The 18,667-nt window shown below is 49.3% G+C and overlaps 1 protein-coding gene across 1 annotated transcript; it reads right to left on the bottom strand.

The window, feature by feature from the left end:
* Positions 1-9,394: 9,394 nt before the first annotated feature.
* Positions 9,395-18,204, bottom strand: Stmn3 (stathmin 3). Its single transcript, XM_051144011.1, has 5 exons — positions 18,048-18,204; positions 12,406-12,501; positions 11,929-12,104; positions 10,457-10,648; positions 9,395-9,766 (listed from the first exon to the last, which is right to left on the bottom strand). Exons 1-5 carry the CDS (start codon positions 18,064-18,066, stop codon positions 9,707-9,709), a joined length of 543 nt encoding a protein of 180 aa, XP_050999968.1. The 5' UTR covers positions 18,067-18,204; the 3' UTR covers positions 9,395-9,706.
* Between the last annotated feature and the right edge of the window lie 463 nt (positions 18,205-18,667).

Consider the following 18,667-nt stretch of genomic DNA (forward strand, 5'->3'; position numbering starts at 1 on the left):
GAACTCAGGACCTCTGGAAGAACAGACAGTGCTCTTAACTGCTAAGCCATCTCTCCAGCCCCAAAAGTCATCATGATTTGTCTCTTGAAATACTCTTTTTGAGGTATGTTTTATTGATCTCATAAATAACCTCTCAATCTAATCAAATTGGTGGTCGAGATTTACTGCCATGAGCTGTCAAGATGGTTCAGCTGGTAAGGATGCTTGCCTGAGTCTGATCCCCAGGTCCTACAGGATGGAAGAAGAGAACTGACTTTAGCAAGCTGTCCCCTGCCCACTACACATGCTGTGACACAGACATACTTCCACCACCACCACACATACACATGTATATGTGATGTAAAAATAATTGTGAAAAAAAAGTTCTAAGCCGGGCTTGGTGGCACATGCCTTTAATCCCAGCACTCAGGAGACAGAGGCAGGCAGAGCACTGTGAGTTCGAGCCCAGCCTGGTCTACAAAGGGAGTCCAAGACAGCCAGGGCTACACAGAAAAACCCTGTCTCAAAAAAACAAACAAAAATTCAAAAAATTCTAGACACCCTAATGGAATAGGGTCTTCTGTGACAGCGTTGAAATGTTGTCTGGTGCTTTTCATTTGTTCATTGCTTGCCTCCCCCGCCCCCCCAGGATTCTCACTGCTGACTGTCCCATGCCCCAAGTGTTGACATTTAACTTTGCCCCCCTGTTTGACTAATAAAGGAAGCCAATACCTGGGCAGGGCTGGAAGAAGGTAGGTGTGGCAAAGGTTTGTGGGTTTTGGGGACAGAGAGGATCTTGTGAAGGAGGAAGAGGGAGAATCTCCAAGGGACAGGAAAGAGCTGAGTGGGCCCAGAGGAGGAACTCAGAAGCTCCACAAAGAAATGGCTCGGGTGAGTGACCTTAGCAAGTACTTGGGGATTGTGAATGGGAAGTAGCGCAGATAAAAATGACAAGAAGCAAATGGCATGGGGTGGGGCCTGGGAGGTAATGGAAGGTATTAGGGGGCTAATATCTGCCCTGCCCTAGGAAAAATGAGGCTCATTCTAAAATACAACAGGTGTCTGTCTTTTTGATTATGACAGTGGGTTAGATATTACTGCCATAATAATTGTAAGCCTAATAATAAACATTTATTAGGCCGTACCATTAAACTAACAGCAACAGGTCAGAGAGAGCTCCATACCTAGACCTGAAACGCACTAATACTTTCCCACTAGACTATATGTTTAGTCATCCTTCATTAAACTTTAAGATGATACGGGACCTAGCTGGGCAGTAGTGGCGCACGCCTTTAATCCCAGCACTTGGGAGGCAGAGGCAGGCGGGTTGATGTGAGTTTGAGGCCAGCCTGGTCTGCAAAGTAAGTCCAGCATAGTCAAGGCTACACAGAGAAACCCTGTCTCGAAAAACAAAACAAAACAAAAAAACCCAAAAACACACACACAAAAAATATGGGACTCTGTTGATAGCTCATGACAATTAAATCATTACCACCAATTTGATTAGATTGAGAGATATCTATGAGATCAATAAAATATATCTCTGGAGTATCTAAAGGGGCATTTCCAGAAACAAGTTTAGAACTTATGCCAAAAGTTTGAGTGTTTCCCTAAAGTCTTATTATACCCATAAATAAATTTGCAACTATTAAAATGATGCAGCCAGATGCGGTGGCTCAGACCTGTAGTCCCAGCACTTGAGAGACAGACGCAGTTGGATCTCTGTGAGTTCAAGAGCAGCCTGGTCTGCATAATGAGCTACAAGGTAGACAGAGCCACATAGTGAGACCCTGCCTCTAAAAATAAAAACAAGCAAACAAAAAGTGATGGCCATAGAGACAAAGGTGCCTGCCAGCTTCAGCTCTGTCAATGAGATACTCCTGAGGAAATACCCTGTTATGGCCGATCTGTCTTCAATAATCCAAAATGAGTTAGCACACTTAGGTTGGACATGAGTAAAAAGACTAATGTCAAAAAATAATGCCTTATTCTACTTTCCTCAGTGGACACTGATGCTCAGAACACATTTTAAAGAGTTGACAATGGGAGGCTGGAGAGATGGCTCAGAGGTTAAGGGTACTGGCTGCTCTTCCAGAGGTCCTGAGTTCAATTCCCAGCAACCACATGGTGGCTCACAACCATCTTTAATGAGATCTGATGCCCTCTTCTGGCCTGCAGGCAGAATGCTGTATACATAATAATTAATTAATTTTTTAAAAGTTGAAAATAGGGGAATGGAGAGGTGGCACAGAAGTTACAAGAGCATGCTGCTTCTGCAGAGAGCCCATGTGTGTGTTCATGTGCAGTGGAATATGTATGGACAACCATGTGGGGTATGGACACCCAGGTTGTCAGACTTGTCATGAGGTGCCCTTACCAGCTGAGCCACCTCCTCAGCCCCCATAATAAGGTTCTCTTCACTGGCTACAAGTCCTTTCAACTAATGGAGAGTAAAGCCATTACTGCAGGGTTGACACTAGTTGGTAAATACGATGATAGAGGGCTTATACTGTCCCCAGTATAATGTTGGTGCCTATAGGGAGGCTAAGGCAGGAGGATCTTAAGTTTGAGACCAGTTTGGGCTGCACAGTAGGAAACTCTTGTCTCAGAGGTGGAAGGAAAACGGGCTGGTGAGATGGATCCGTGGGTAAAAGTGCCTGCTGCTGAGCCTGAGGATTGGAATCTGATCCCCAGGGCCTACATGGTGGAAAGAACTGCAAGTTGGCCTCTGACCGCCCCATGTGTCTCATGCTGCACTCTTATACACACACACACACGGTAAATGTAACAAAAAAGAATTTAAGGGTGAGAGAAAAATCAAAAAAGACTGGGGAGATGGTTTAGCGACTAAAAGCATTTGCTTCACAGTACATACCTGATGACTTGAGTTTAGATCCTTGGAAGCCACAGAAAAGGACACGGGTGCATGAAGATGGGGGGAGGAGGGCAGGCAGAAACTTGCAGTCAGGCCAGGTGTGGTGGCACACACCTTTAATCCCAGCACTTGGGAGGCAGAGGCAGGTGGATCACTGTGAGTTCGAGGCCAGCCTGGTCTACAAAGTGAGTCCAGGACAGCCAAGGCTACACAGAGAAACCCTGTCTGTCTATAAATAAATAAATAAATGAAATGAAATGAAACTAGCAGGCCAGCTAGGTTGGATCACGCAGTACAATAGCAAACAACAGAAGAGCTTCTGACTCAAAGTTGAAAACAAGTGCTGGAAGTTGTCCTTTGTTTGACCTCTGTGTGTGTGCATGTGCACTCAAACTCAGAAATAGTTTGTAAATTGAAGGAAAAATAGTACACATACAATATGGACTCATGTTTTAAGTTTATTATATGTCAGCAGTCTATAGCTCCCTGCATTTTTAATGTATTTATATTTTATTTGTGTGTGTGTGTGTGTGTGTGTGTGCTGGTGTGAGTCTTGTGCCCTATCTCTGTGCAGGATCCTACAGAACAGAATAGGCCATCAAATCTCCTGAAGTTACAGGCGGTTGTGAGCTGCCATGTGGGTGCTAGAAACGGAACCCCTGTCCTCTGGAGGAGCAGCCAGTGCTCTTAACCACTGAGCCATCTCTCCAGCGCTTCAGTCTTGTTATAACTCAACTCAACGATTTTATCCTGTATGAAAGTAATGGGATGGAGTTAGGATTCTTTTGTAACCTTTTACTGAATCTTTGTGAATTTCACATCATGCACCCCAGTCCCACTCGTCTCCCATATCAGTTTCTGCCCTTGCAACCTCCCCCTCAAAAGAAAATAAAAGCCACACAAAGAACAAAACATAACATAGAAAACACCTCATCATAGAAGCTGTGGTCTGTTATTGCATGGTGTGTCCCACAGTATACCCCTCTGTCCACCCGTCTTCACTTGCAAATGTTCATTGCAATGAGTCACTGGCTTGGTTCAAGGTCTCTGGGTTCTGTGACACCATCTATATTGGATCTTCACCAGAACACCTCCTGGTTATCCTTTTGTTGCCCTGTGTCATGGAGAGCCTTCAGCTTTGGATCAGTAGGACCAGCCCTTTGACATGCTCCAACCGTTCATAAATGATGTAGATTTTGGGGTGGGCCAACTCAAAGCCCTGGATCTGAGCTTGGGTGGTAGCTGAGCTGGTCAGCCTGCCGGCTCTCCTCCATCAGCTTCCAGGACTAGGCCCAGGTTAGCAGAAGGAGGCAGTAAGCTTCTGAGACAACAATTGAAATAGGTGAACAAAAGTTTCTTTTACGTGTGTATGTGTGTTCCTGGGGTCCTGGAAGTCAGAAGAGGGCACTGGATCCCGTGAAACTAGAGCTACAGATGGTTGTGAGCTACCATGTGAATGCTAGGAGTGGAGTCTGGGGCCTCTGCAAGAACAAGTGCTCTTGAATTCTGTGCCCTCTCTCCGGCCCTGAGATTGTAAAGCAGGAGAGATGCAAGCCCTGTTCATGGCAGCATTAATCCATAGGTCAGACTAGGATCCTTAGGGGTCACAGGAATGCTCTCCAGAAGGCCTCACGAGCTACACTGTTGTTCTGGCCTTGTTCCCAACACTTGAGTTTGCAGTACACATGCAGACTGCAATAGTGACTCTAACCAAAGCATTTAAATTTTCTCATTTCTTTTTCTGAGACAAGCTCTCTCTATTACATAGCTCTGCCTGTCCTGGAACTTGCTCTGTAGACCAGACTGGCTTCAAACTCACAGAGATCCACTTACCTCGGCCTCCTGAATGCTAGGATTAAAAATGTACACCATTACTGACCATCTAGTTGTTTGTTAGGATTTTTTTTTTTTTTTTAATAGTGTTCTGCCTACATGTGAGCCATCAGTCCAGAAGAGGGCACTAGATCTCGTTATAGATGGCTGTGAGGCACCTTGTGGTTGCTGGGAATTGAACTCAGGACCCCTGGAAGTACAGCCAGTGCTCTTAACCTCTGAGCCATCTCTCCAGCCTTGGCTACCTAGTTTTGAAATTACTTTAAATATGCCCACAACACTGGAGATAGTAGCACACACCTTTAATCGCAGTAACTGAGGAACAGAGGCAGGTGAGTCTGTGTGAGCTCAAGACAAGCCTGGTCTACACAGTGAGTTCTAGGTCTGCAAAGGCTACATAGTGAGTGTTGGCTGTTCATGCCAACTCAAGCAGCAGGTGGCCTCTCTGGAGTAAACTATACTTTGTAAGCTTTGTAAACCCTCAATCATGCAGGCAGGCAGGCTGTGCCTGAGGAGCTCCAGCAGCCAGGCTGTAAAGGCTAAAACAGCTGCAACTGCTGTTCAGCCCTTCATGGGGCAGAAGTGGGGGAGGGGGGAAGGGCCAGGACGGTGGTTACCAGGCCCTGCCCTCAGACTTTGGTAACATCCCTAAGGGCCCTTTCTAAAGCAGAAGAATGGCCAGGGATTGCCCTACTTTAAATAAGTAAATAAATAAATAAATAAATGCACCAATCCTTGAGCTTGCCCCAACATCATGCCACATAATCCCTCCAATCCCAGGCCACCTAGAAAGCTCCACCCCCTCCTAGAAACCCTATATACACCCTGCATTCTGCCCACTTCTCGGCTGATTTCACCCAAGCAGACTCAGCTCTCCTGGGTTTTTCAGTCCCAGTACATCTTTAAGGTGAGGATTGTTTGTAAAGTGTGACTCTGTTGTACTCCTTGGCTCCCGACTGCCAGCCAGGATACCTTTCCAATCAGCGCTATAACGCTTCCAGTGGGGACACCTTCCCCACTGGAGCAGAGCTATTAACACTAGCATTGGGGACCATTCCTGGCAGCTGGACATGACAGTTCACACTTACCTGTAATCCAGCTCCAAGTGTCTTGATCCCCTCACACAGACATACATGAGGCATACATGAGGCAAAACACCAGTGCACATACAATAAAATAAGTCAGTTTTGTTGTTTGTTTGTTTGTTTTAAGAGCAGAACTTCTGTGGGGAAGCCTACATTTACAGTAAGACTCATCCATGGGGCTCTGCTGGGTAAGGTTGAAATCTGGCCTCTCTAGATAGCCATTTTGTAGTCTATGAAGGCACACTCCCTTTTCTTCATGAGGTTCCCACTCCACCTGATCTGGTAAGGAGTGTCTCATAGCCCTCAAGGAAGATTATAGGCCTGACCCTTTCCTGATAAGAAACTTCTTGAACAAGCACAGAGAATTCCTGGAAGCACCCACCCTGTGCTGAGGAGATCCTAGCTTCTAGCAAATGACCTATTGTTTTTTCCAGTGTTTAAGACCTTGTGTTACTGCATGTAAATGAAGCACTGTACCACTGTATGTAAACTAATTATCCTGGCACCCTTAGCCCTAGCAAATCAAACATATTCACCCTCAAAACCCCTCCCCACTGCCCAAGGTTTATAAATAAAGGCTGGCTGGTGTGCTGGGGATGCTCCCTCACTCTTGCTTGCCATTCTTCCACCATGACCGTCTGAGACTCCATTTATTCCAGGGGGAATGGCTGCTGGATGCCTGGTGGTCAGGCAGCAATGGCAGAACTGCCATTGCAGCCACTGGGACCTACTTCACCACTGCTGCTAGCTCAATGCTAACCCCCAGTGAGACTGGGTACCTGGCCTGGCACCCAGGTGAGGGGCCCCACCCTAAAGTGCTCTAGCTGCCCCTCAGGGAGAATGGGGCCCTTGGGACCTTTGATCTCACGGGCTGTCCATTCTCTTCCAGAGGCAGGGACGAGAAACCCAGGCCACCTACCAGCCAGATGCAGAACAACATTTGTCTAAGCAAGAATGAAATAAAAACAGGACCACAAAATTGTTGCCACTCCTTTGAGGATGGTCTATTTTTACTGACACACTTCTGGCAACAAGTGAGCAACTCCTGAAAGGAGTCCAAGCGTCTCCTCTCAATTGCTTTCTGACGACTCGCTTTGGGGGAACTAGCATCGAACAACTCAGTGATGGTCCAATGCCGTGCTAGCACGAGTGGAAGTAGTCATTCTTGGAAGGGACCCTGCTCAGCAGGCCAGCCTCAGGATGACCAGAGATTGTTAGGATTATAGCTCTGAGGGCAAAGGTACCCTGGCAGTCCAATAGGATGCCCCTTGGAGAAGTTCCTGTTGGGGAGTTGGGGGTGGCCCTAGTAGCAGCCAGGTTAGGCTCAACCCTGACCCTTGGCTTGTTCCTGTGGCATTGTGTTGATATACTTACACCTTAAAACCATCATGATTTAAAAATAAGACAGCAGGTGTCAGTCTGAAATTGTATCCAATATAAATGGCCCCTTACAGTGAGCTCACAGCTTCCTTGGCTTGGCAGATGACAGAAACAGCACTGGGCAATGCGGCTATTTCTAAACACACAGTAGCTTTTAAAAATTACATTTACTGGGCTGGAGAGATGGCTCAGAGGTTAAGAGCACTGACTGCTCCTCTAGAGGTCACAAGTTCAATTCCCAGCAACTGCAAGATGCCTCATAGCCATCTATAACATGATCTGATGCCCTCTTCTGGCCTGCAGGTGTGTTTGCAGGCAGAGCACTGTATAAAAATAATAAATAAATCTTTTTTAAAAATTACACTTACCTGTTGATTTTGTATGTAGGTAGGCATGTATATGCAGGCCATGGCATGCAAAGTATATGAATTGGTTCTCTTCTATCATGTGAGTCCTGGAGCTTGGACTCAGCTCATCAGGTTTGGCAGCAAATGCCCTTACTGGCTGAACCATCCTGTTGACTCAGGGTCTCTTTTTTATTAATCTAACTTAGTTGGTAAATTCACTATGTGGACGAGATGAGTGCACGCACACTGGACTTTGGCTACTTAAGAGCTGCCATTAGAAGAAATCTAATCTGTTTCCCTTCCCCTTCTGATCCCACAAAAGCCACTTGTGGGCACAGTGGAAAGCAGGTCCTGACTGTTGCTTCCTCTTATGGCTGAAACTACTTCCCCTGAGCCACTGCACTGGTCAGTGTTCTGTGTAGGCTCTGGAAGACCCTTTCTAGTCCCCTCAAGGAGTTTTTTGGTTTTGTTTGTTTGTTTGTTTTTCTGCCAGATGGAAATTGAGGGCACTCGTAGCTACAGCCATTTGGTTTCTGGAGCCTTGGTTCTGGGTTGTTAAAGAACATGCTGTCTGAAGCCGGGCGTGGTGGCACACGCCTCTAATCCCAGCACTCGGGAGGCAGAGGCAGGCGGATCACTGTGAGTTAGGCCAGCCTGGTCTACAAAGCTAGTCTTGGACAGCTAAGGCTACACAGAGAAACCCTGTCTCAAAAAACAAAAACAAAAACCAGAACATGCTGTCTGTCTTCCTCGCCTTTTATATCAAGCAGGTGACTAGGTCCCCTTCTTCTGGAACTCAGTGTTGGAGTGAGGTTACACAGAGACGAGAGAAGATGCTGCATTGTCACAAAAGCATGGGATTCCCAGGATGTCCAAGCAAGTGACCATCCTCACAGTCCACCATTTGCAGCCCCTGGGCTGAGAAAAGGGAAAGGACCCTGCTTAGACACTCAAGCGTGGGAGGCCTAGAGCCAGGCTTTCTGACTTTGGCAAGGAATTCCAGGTTGGACATGGGGAGGGTGACTTGGGAACTCTGACCCTTCCAGCATCTACATCTGCAGGCAGCTGGTGCTAAAGACTCCCACGGAAAAAGCTCCCTGAGAATTCACGTTGCCACTTTCTCACACCTGGTCATGCCTGCCAACAGGTGAGGCTGGAATTCTGGCGTCTAGGGGCATTTTTGGATCAGGACACTGGACAGGGAGAAGGGGACATTGAGAGTGGCTCTACAGGATGCCCTGGCTAGTGCTTTGCAAAGAACATGTACTTCTGAGACAGTAGGCACAGTAGGATGTGTCCACGATGCCCGTACCTCTCTAGACCACAGAAGCTCGTGGCCCTTGGCGGAGAATACCTACCCTGAACCAACTCAGATGAAAGAATGCTCCACCACAGCTCTTGTGCAATGACTATGGGCCCTAAAGTTGGCCTAGGGTGGCCCTGAACTAGGTGACCTCAGGACTCCTATGAAATCACATTAGAATGCTGTAAATCTCTCTCTCCAAGGCCGGGTGTGGTGGCGCATGCCTTTAATCCCAGCACTCAGGAGGCAGAAGCAGGAGGATCGCTGTGAGTTCGAAGCCAGCCTGGTCTACAAAGTGAGTCCAGGACAGCCAAGGCTACACAGAGAAACCCTGTCTCAAAAAAAAAAAAAAAAAAAAAATCTCTCTCTCCAGCTCTAGAACGCTGTGTGACACATAGGCTCCAGGTCTGACCACAGTGACAGAGTGGTTCCAACCTACTCTAGGATCCTTGGTCTTTCTCTGCCCTCTGTAGAGTCTCTCCACAAAGTTTCCCATAAACCTTGAGGCAGATGCTGCTGTCTGGCCTGCAGAAGCTGGTTGGACACACTTTCATGACACCCAGTCTGAAGAAACTGAATGAGAAGCCACACGTGTGTGCCACTGCCACTAGATTTATTAAGGTTGCCAACACATCCACTAAGAGGGCCACCAAGTGAGCCCCAGCCACACCTGGCCTAGTGTCTGAATAGGGGACCCTATCTCCTGCCTAGTGAGCTCCTTGAGAGAGAGCCTAAGGTCAGACACGTTACAAGGACTGGACAGTTCGGAGTGTGGGGAAAGAAGCAGGAAGCTGGGGGCGCAGGGGAGCAGATAGGAACAGGAACAAAATTTGCATCTAGACAGAACTGAACAAAACAAAACAAAACTCAAAAATGTTCTTGTCGCCACCGGGTCCAATGCTTCTTAGCCAGACATCTCCTCCCGCTGTTCCTTGTTCCGGCGCACCTCAGCAGCGTGCAGCTCCTGTGGAGACAGGCAGAGGAGCCCTGAGGAGCAGCCAAGGGTAAGGGGGACCCCAGGAACGTTCAGATATGTAGGCGCACCACTGTACTTCAGGAGCCCTGGAGCCACAGTGCTTAGGTATCAGACCAAGGGACTGGGTGGGCACCTGACCCCCCAAGGTAAACAAGTTCGGTTCCCTCTTGGAGCTGGGCCCTGCCGAGATGCGAATTCCTTCAGAGTGCCTCGTAATTAACCTCACCTTATACTACCTGTGATTTTGTTGAATGTGTCTCACTAGAACCAAGTTCTGGGTCTGATCCCAACGCTAAGGGAAGTGCTCAACTTTAAAAAATAAAAATAAAAAATTTCGGGGCTGGAGAGATGGTTCAGTGGTTAAGAGCACTGGTTACTCTTCCAGAGGTCTTAAGTTCAATTCCCAGCAACCACACAGTGGCTCACAACCATCTATAATATGATCTGGTGCCGTCTTCTGGCATGCGGTGGGTGTACATGCAGATAGAGCACTCATACACATTAAAAAAATTTTTTTTAAACCAACAAATAAAAAAACAAGAAAAAATTTACTCGAAAGACACTATTAGGACCCCTTTCTTCACTCGGTGCACAGACCGTGTCCCACACCCAGAGCCTGCCCAGCTGCGATCACGCCTGCCACTTCGTTGCGGCTCCTTACACCACTCCCGCGCCTACCTTTTCGCGCAGCCGCTCTCGCAGCGCGGCCAGGTGAGCCTCGCGGATCTCCTTGCTCAGCTCCATCTTGTAGTTGAGCTTCTCCTCCGCCAGGCGACTAAAGTTATTGTTTTCTTCCAGTGCCTTGTGCAGCACCTCGCGCTCGTGCTCACGCCTCTCTGCCAGCTGCTTCAGCACCTGAGCCTCCTGGGTCTGCGCAGAGCCAGGGGTGGGTTAGTTAGTAAGCAGTGTCTCGATCCCCTCCTGAGCTGAGCCCTGCAGACCTTTACTCTTTGGTGCCCAACCATTAGACAAGCCCCATGCTCTTCACCTGCCAGGACATGGATCCCAGACGAGCGTCTCTGGCCTGGGAGCCAAGCAGGACGGTAGGGAGTCAAGTTTCTCTTGTACAGGGCCTGCTCTGCCCCCTCGCTTTCCCAGCTTAATCACATTTGGCCATGACTCGATTGTCTTGCTGTCCCTGGCTCCACCCAGTACCCCTCACGGTTCCCTACTTCCTTAGGTTAAGGGCTGTACTCGGTCCTGCATCCCGTCCCAGTTTGCCTGGCACTTCTGGGGCTTTTGAACTGAAAATTCTGCTTGCCAGGAGGCCCTCTAGTGCCAGGTGAACAGAGTCTTCTTGCTGGATTGAGAACTCCCAAGCTGACAAAGGTTGAAGGAGGAGAGTAAATTCTGAACCCTGAGTTGTGGTGACTTCTCTAGACCTCCTCAGACAACTGCCTGGTGAGCACTGAGCAGGTATAGATGCAGGTAGATCAGCTAGGCCTCAGCTCCCCGCTATTGCTCAGCAAAAGACTGTGTCCATGTGAATCTGTCAAGGGACACGGTGGCGCCACACTGCCCTGCCTTGCTGGGAAAAGGAGTGTCTGGTTACCCCTGGGATAACAGATAATGGGGAGAGCCAGGATCCCTGGGGTGATTAGCTTCTGGCCTAGGCCGCCTCCTGAATGAAGCTCAGCACCCGTGAGTGCATGCTGAGCTCGAGTCCTAGTGTGCATGGGTTAAGTCATCTCCCCTGCCCAGTGGGCTTTGCCCCTAGGATCTCAATCCTACAACGAACCTTGTTCTCTGTGTTTCAGTCTCCCAGGGCCCCTCTGGACTACATAAGCAACCCAGCTCACGGTCTTCAGATAGGAGACCTTTTCTTCTCACACGTCTGCCCTGAAAACCTTGTGTCCTCAGAGGCCCTTCTAGAGAAATACAACCTGGCCTCCCTCTGCCAGGGTTAAGGTTGAGGTCCTGTCAAGAATGTCGTCCCTGTCGCCCTGTACTTGTCACCATCTTGGCACATACTTCTCTCATCTCATTCCAATCGCCCAGCATGTTCTGCACCAGCCAGCCCAGTGTCCTGACCAAGCAAAGGGCCTGGTCAGCCACGCCAAAGTGTGTGTGTGTGTGCGTGTGGGAGGTGTGTGTGTGCGTGTGGGAGGTGTGTGTGTGTGTGTGTGTGTGTGTGTGTGTAGAGTCCTTGCCTTCCGCCGTTCCTCAGCTGCCTCCAGCCGCTTCTGCAGCTCCTCCAAGGAAGCATCCTTCCTCTTGGGGGGAGAGGACAGCAGGGGGCTCTCTGGAGATAGGTCGGAAGGAGACTTGAGGATGACCTCGAAGCTCTGGCCAGAGGCTCGCTTATCCAGTTGCTTTACTTCCATATCTGCAAGGCAAGAGCAGATGGGGACTTCAGGGGGCCTAGCCAGAGCCCACGCGAGCCCACGCGCAGTGTGAGAGCTCTGCTCCCCAGCACACGTTCCAACAAGGGTTGAGAAACGGATGCTATTGCTCAGGTAGAGCTCTTGGGCACACAGGTCCGCGCCCCCCCCGCCCCCCCCCCCCCCCCGCCTATCCCCTCCATCTCTAGATGGACCACAGCATCACCAGAGGCCAGAAGAAACAAGCGAAGTAATGTGGTCAGATCCCTAGCCGAACAGGGCAGCAGCTGTGTGGGTTACACTCACCCCCATACTGGTAGATGGTGTTGGGGTGAGGCTGGGAGTAGAAGCAGGAACAGATGAGCGACAGCACAGACAACTCCTTCATCTTCTCCTTGTAGGCTGTGGATGTGAAGCCAAGGTGAGCGGGCACTGTGACCACCCTGGTGTTTCTATGTCTTCCCCTTCTGCGTTGCTCTTCGTCTATGTGCACATTTGGGTTTGGTTTTGTTTTGAGGCAGCGCCTCCTGTAGTTCAGGCTTGGCCTTAAATTCACTACGTAGCCTAGAATGACCTTGAACTTTTTATCCTTCTGGCGTCCACCTCCCGAGTGCTGGGTGTGTAGGTATGTACCAGCATGCCTCTGATTGTTTTGAAACAGTCTTGTTATAGCCCATGCTGGGCTAGAACTCATTATTTATGTGAGGCTGGTGTTTGAATTCATGCTCCCCAGAACTAGGGTTACAGATGTGCACTACTATGCCTGCCCTGTCCCTGATGCTCTTTGTCTGTTTCTTGATGCCTGCTGCGGTGTGAATGTTCACTTCCCGATAGTCACAGGTTGAAATCCTACCCTTGGATGATAGTGTGAGGAGGTGAGCGGGTCATAAAGGTGTCAGCTTTGGGATTTTTGGGAGGCAGACTGCTGAATGAGATAATGATCTTACTGCACAGGGTCCTTAGTTACCCTTCAGTTCTTCTGACATGTGAAGCTACAAGGACACACCTAAGAATGAGGCAGCTGCCCTCACTAGTCAAGCAAATCTAGTGACATTCTGACTGAGGTTCTAGGCTATAGAGAAATAAGCTTCTATTTTTAGAAGAAATGCCCAGTATAAAGATATTTTTCAGATTAGTCTGAACAAACTATAACACTTCAGGCAGGGTCTCTGTCCTCTGACTTTTTTATACTTAATCACTATTCTTTGGGTTTTTTTTTTTTTTTTTTTCCGGAGAGGGTTTCTCTGTGTAGCCTTGGCTATCCTGGACTCACTCTATAGACCAGGCTGGCCTCAAACTCACAGCAATCCGCCTGCCTCTGCCTCCTGAGTCCTGGGATTAAAGGCGTGCCCCACCACGCCCGTCTGTACTTAATCACTATTCTTATGTCTTTCTTCTTTTGGATCTTTGTGTGTACCTTTTGCTTTTCTGTTTTTAAACAGGGTTTTAGTCATGTCTGAGCTGGCCTTCAACTCCCAATAATCTTCCTCTTGTGCTAAAATCACAAATGTAAGTTACTACACCTAGCTTTTTTGTGTCTCTAGTTGTCAGTGTTCAAATTGTTGTTGGTTTTTATTTTCTCTGAATATATTTTCCTATGATTACTGGTAACAAAAAGTTTGTTTGTTGTTGTTTGATGCAGGGTCTCACTATGTAGCCTTGGCTTGCCTGGCTATGAGGTGACTATGATCCTGACCCCCAACAGAAATGTTCACTTTTTGTTTTGTTTTGTTTTTGAGACAGGGTTTCATTGTGTAGCCTTGACTGTCCTGGATTTGTTTTGTAGACCAGGCTGACCTCAAACTCACAGCAATCTGCCTGCCTCTGCCTCCCAAGTGCTGGGATTAAAGGTGTGTGCCACCACGCCCAGCAAGAAATGCTCACTTTTAAACTGAAAATAAAGCTGGGTACCAGTAGTACAAGCCTGTAATCCCAGTATTTGGGGAGGCAGAGGTAGGTGGGTCTCTTTGAGTTCGAGGCCAGCCTGTCCAGGACAGCCAAAGGCTACACAGAGAAACCTTGTCTCAAAAAACAAACAAACAAAAAATGAAAATAATCTTACTGTTCCGGGTCCATTCACTTGTGAACCAGTTCCATTGGAGACTACTGTGTTGGTAATGTCCAGGAATCCTGCAAGCCCAGTACACTTACTCCATTCCTTGGGGACAGGCATGCTATGTCTTAGTTTACTGGGGTGACATTCACAACATTCATTGAAATGCAATCCTAGAGGATCAATTCCCAAAACCAGATAGGCTCTGAGACCCAGACCTGGGACTCTAGGTAGAGGAGGAACAGGAAGAGGGAAGAAGAATGCCGCTTCTATGTTTAATTACCCGCCAGCACCCTTGGAGGGAACCTACAAGCGGAGCTTGAACAGCATTTATTAGATGGATCAGAAACTTTCTGATTGAGGTTTTTTTGTTGTTGTTGTTTTGTTTTGTTTTGTTTTTTGTTTTTCCCTCCGAGACGCGGTTTCTCTGTGTAGCCTTGACTGTCCTGGAGACTCACTTTGTAGACCAGGCTGGCCTCGAACTCACACTGATCCACCTGCCTCTGCCTCCAGAGTGCTGGGATTAAAGGTGTGTGCACCACCATGCTCAGTTCTCTGATTGAGTTTTACCTGATAATTAAAAAAAAAAAAAAAAATGAGTTGACATAGAATTGAGGATACGGGGTAGAAACGGTCAGAACTTTTGTGGTAAGCTTTGTCTTCCCATAACAAGCACAGAGGATGCTGGGTTGACTTAAGGTTTCTGATAGCTCAGATTCATTTGGCATCAGCAGCCTCAGCAGCAGCGGAGGGAGCAGAGACAAGGGAAAAGGCGGGAGGGGACCTCATACTTTTATTTTACTTAGCATGTATGGGTATGGGTTTTTTGTTTTGGTTTTGCCCGCATGTACACCTGTGCACTGTGTTTGTGCCTGAGGTCCATGGAGGTCAGATCCTCTGAGACTGGAGTTACAGGGGTTTGTGAGCCACCACCACTTGGCTGCTGAGAAACAAACCTGGATCCTCTGGAAGAGCCATCTCTCCAGCCCAAGGCTTTATTTTATTTTACTTTTCTTCTCTTCTCTACTCCTTCGATGCTATCCCTCCTTCCCTTCTTCCTTCCCCCACACCTGCTTTGTTTTGTTGTGAGTTTAAAGACAGGGTGCAGTGTAGTCTAGGCTGACCTTGAACTCACTGTGCAGCAAAGCCTGGCTTTGGTCATCCTTCCGCCTCCTGAGTGGACCATGCCCAGCCAAACTCTGCTTTGTTTTTAAATAAACAACATCCACTCTTATATTTGTGCTATGAAAGGTTAATCTAACAGAGGAGGTAGAGGGGCGTGCTTTAGGTGGTGCGGTGAGGAGCTAGAGGGTTTGAGAGATTGATTAGTCAGTAGATATTTGCTGGGTCTAGAGGAGGTCAGCCTTGTGCTGAGGAGACAGGAGGGAAGGAGTAGGGGAGGGTCCTCGGCTAGAGCAGGACAGACCGGAGAGAAGGGGGTTTGTTCTCTTCAAGTCCGGGCTTGCTAGCACCCACCTCCCTGCCAGTCCTAGTTTCTCATATTATCGTTTCTTGTCTTGTATCCAAATTTCTGATAGGCTGTTCTCATAGGTCAGGCCAGGAGCCTGTGGCCTTACAGTTGCTCAAAGGCCATTTCTGCTTGAGCCTGAAATATTCACAGGGTAAGTAGTGCAGGTTCATAGCAAATAACGTCAAGTTTAAGAACCAGTGCCAGGCCGGGCGTGGTGGCTCATGCCTTTAATCCCAGCACTCGGGAGGCAGAGGCAGGTGGATCTCTGTGAATTCGAGGCCAGCCTGGTCTACAAAGTGAGTCCAGGATGGCCAAGGCTACACAGAGAAACCCTGTCTCGAAAAACCAAAAAAAAAAAAAAAAAAAAAAAAAAAAAAAAAAAGAACCAGTGCCAGGAAGGAAAACAAAAAACAAAAAAACAGTGCCAGAGCCAGCTGGATAAGTTTGAGGCTAGCCTGGTCTACAAATAGAATCCAGGATAGCCAAGGATACACAGAGAAACCATGTCTCGAAACATCCCCCCCCCAAAAGAGAGAGAGAGGAGAGAGAGAGGAGAGAGAGGGAGAGAGGGAGAGAGAGAGAGAGAGAGAGGAGAGAGAGGAGAGAGAGAGAGAGGAGAGGGAGAGCGAGGGAGAGAGAGAGAGAGAGAGAGAGGAGAGAGGAGAGAGAGAGAGAGAGAGAGAGAGAGAGAGAGAGAGAGAGAGAGAGAGAGAGAGAGAGAGAGAGCGCACCAGTACCAGGAAACTGCCTTCCGGATAGCTAGTACTTCATCATAGAGGAGGCTGTCAGAAATTCAGGAAGCAGTACCAGCCTGGGCAGGAGTAAACATATGGAGAAAAGAGTGGGGTGCTGTCCACCTGGATCAGGGATCCCCGAAGTCAAAGTTGGAAACCTAAGTGTTTGACGGGCAGGTGAGGTACCATATGTTGTAGCTGCAGTCAGGGGCACAGTGTCAGGTGGCCATGGACATTTTCCTTGGTATGGCTTCTCTTAGTTTGATAGACAGTGGGGAACTTTCTTCTTAGAAGACAGATCCTCAAGGACCAAATAAGACAAGTGACCGCAGGCAGGGCCTGGGGATGAGGCCTGTTCTATGATCTGGCTGCAGGAAGGCAAACACGTTGGAGAAACTGGTACTTTAGAGACCCTAAGCAAGAGGAAGCCCTTACCCGGAGCTAACGGGGAAAAGGGCCAGGTTTGGCTATAGCACAAAGCTGAGGTTGGATCGTCTTTTAGGAGCTGGAGCTTAAAGAGTCTTTTACACACGTGGTCCTCTCCTTGGCTGATACTGAAATTCTCTGGGCGGCGAGGGGCGGGCTCAGGGCGGGACCGCGTGAGGGGTGGAGTTTGTACCTGGGGCCAAAGCCAAGGAGTGGAAGAACCACGCGTTGACCTATTTGACCGCCGACATCACCCTCTTGGGCTGAGGGAAGGAAAGGTAGCAAGGTTTTTAGGGGAAACCAAGGTCAGTCTCAGGTACCCGGGGGCGGGGAGTGGCGGTGGTGCGGGAGAAGACAAGCCTTGCTGGGACCAGGGACTGGGCGGGGCTATCCAGCTTTAGGTTCTCTGGTCAAGAGTGGAGCCACCGCAACCATGGCAGGACCTAGTATCTTGTTAGTGTCCTTCCCTCCGCCTGGGTTCGACCCTCTGTGCTGTCTGAGGTGTGGGAGGCTCCCTTTGAAAGCAGACCCCACCACACCCCGGAAAGCTTTGGAAACGCAACCGCCTTTCCTCCCAATGGCGCAAAGGGTGGATGTTCTTCTAGCTGAAGTGGGTTACCCTAGCGTCGCAGAGGGTGGTCCCCAGCTGCAGCGAACACCGCGCGGGGGGGGGGGGGGGGGGGAATGGAGGTAAAGAAGCCTTGCTTGTCGCAGGCTCAAGCCTCCCTCCGGGCGCTGTTCAGATGTCCGTCCATCGTTCCTGCGCCCCTCCCCCATTTCTCAGGGACCAAGTCCAGGTTTCTGAGGAAGGTCCCACCGCCCCCTCAACACCCTCTGAAGACTGAATGGCACTGGAACCCAAGGTCGTTGGAGCCTTGGGGGACCAGGAAGCCCCACAGCAGGCACTCTTATCCGCAGGCAAGAATCCGCAGAGACGCTCTGCCGCAGTCGCACCTTGGCCCTGCACCCCGGCACCCGAAGGGGCAAAGCTCCGGGGAACTCGACTTCACTCAGCGCAGCCTAGGGTGCGGCTCCTGTCCTGTGTCCTACAGCTTCTCGGTACTTGAGTCCCCTCCCACCCCTTAAGGGCTCTAGACCCTATTCTTGCAGGGCTAGCCCAGCCTTGCCATGCACAAGATCCGACACAGGAAAATGGAGTCACTAACTTGCTCCTGCGTCAGGCGAAGCCTCTGCTTAGACAATGGCCTCTAGTAAGACCCACCGCCATCCCATAATTTTCTGCCCCCAGGCTCCCGAGCCCTACCAGATACGGTGCTGGCCATGGTGCTGGCGGCGGCTAGGGCTTCGGAGGTTGGAGGGATGCGGGCGGCGTCTAGGAGCTGCAGTCGGCGAATGCTGCAATGCTGTGGAGGGGAGGGAGGAAGGGCGGGCGCGGCAGGAGGAGGAGGGAGAGAGGGATGGATGGAGGGAGAGGGAGTGGGAGGAAGGGGAGGGGAGAGGAAGAAAGGAAATTCGAGAAGAGAGAGGAAAGGGAGGGAGGGAGGGAGGGAGAGAGGGAGACACAGACAGACAGACAGACATATCCTGAGGTAAACAGACAGTGAGCAACAGCAACTATCAAAGGAAAGACAGTGGGAGGGAGGGATGGAGGGAGAGAAGAGCAAAGAGTGCAGCTAGAGGCCCACGTTTCATCTGCAGGCAACTATGGATGACACTCCTGTAGTATGGCTTTGTGCGACATGGAGGTTAGACTCATTCATTCCCTAGGGGAGGCAAGGAAGGAGCAAGGCTTGTATGGGGCTATCCCAGTCAGGCTGGCTGACAGAGGCTGCTGGAGGCTGAATGATCACTAAGCCCCTGTAAGTGCTGAAAGAAAGGAATTGGCTGATTTGCTGGAGGTGACACTGGCCTACGAGAACATCT

This window comes from Acomys russatus, chromosome 4 (assembly GCF_903995435.1).
Source record: "Acomys russatus chromosome 4, mAcoRus1.1, whole genome shotgun sequence".
NCBI lineage: Eukaryota > Metazoa > Chordata > Mammalia > Rodentia > Muridae > Acomys > Acomys russatus.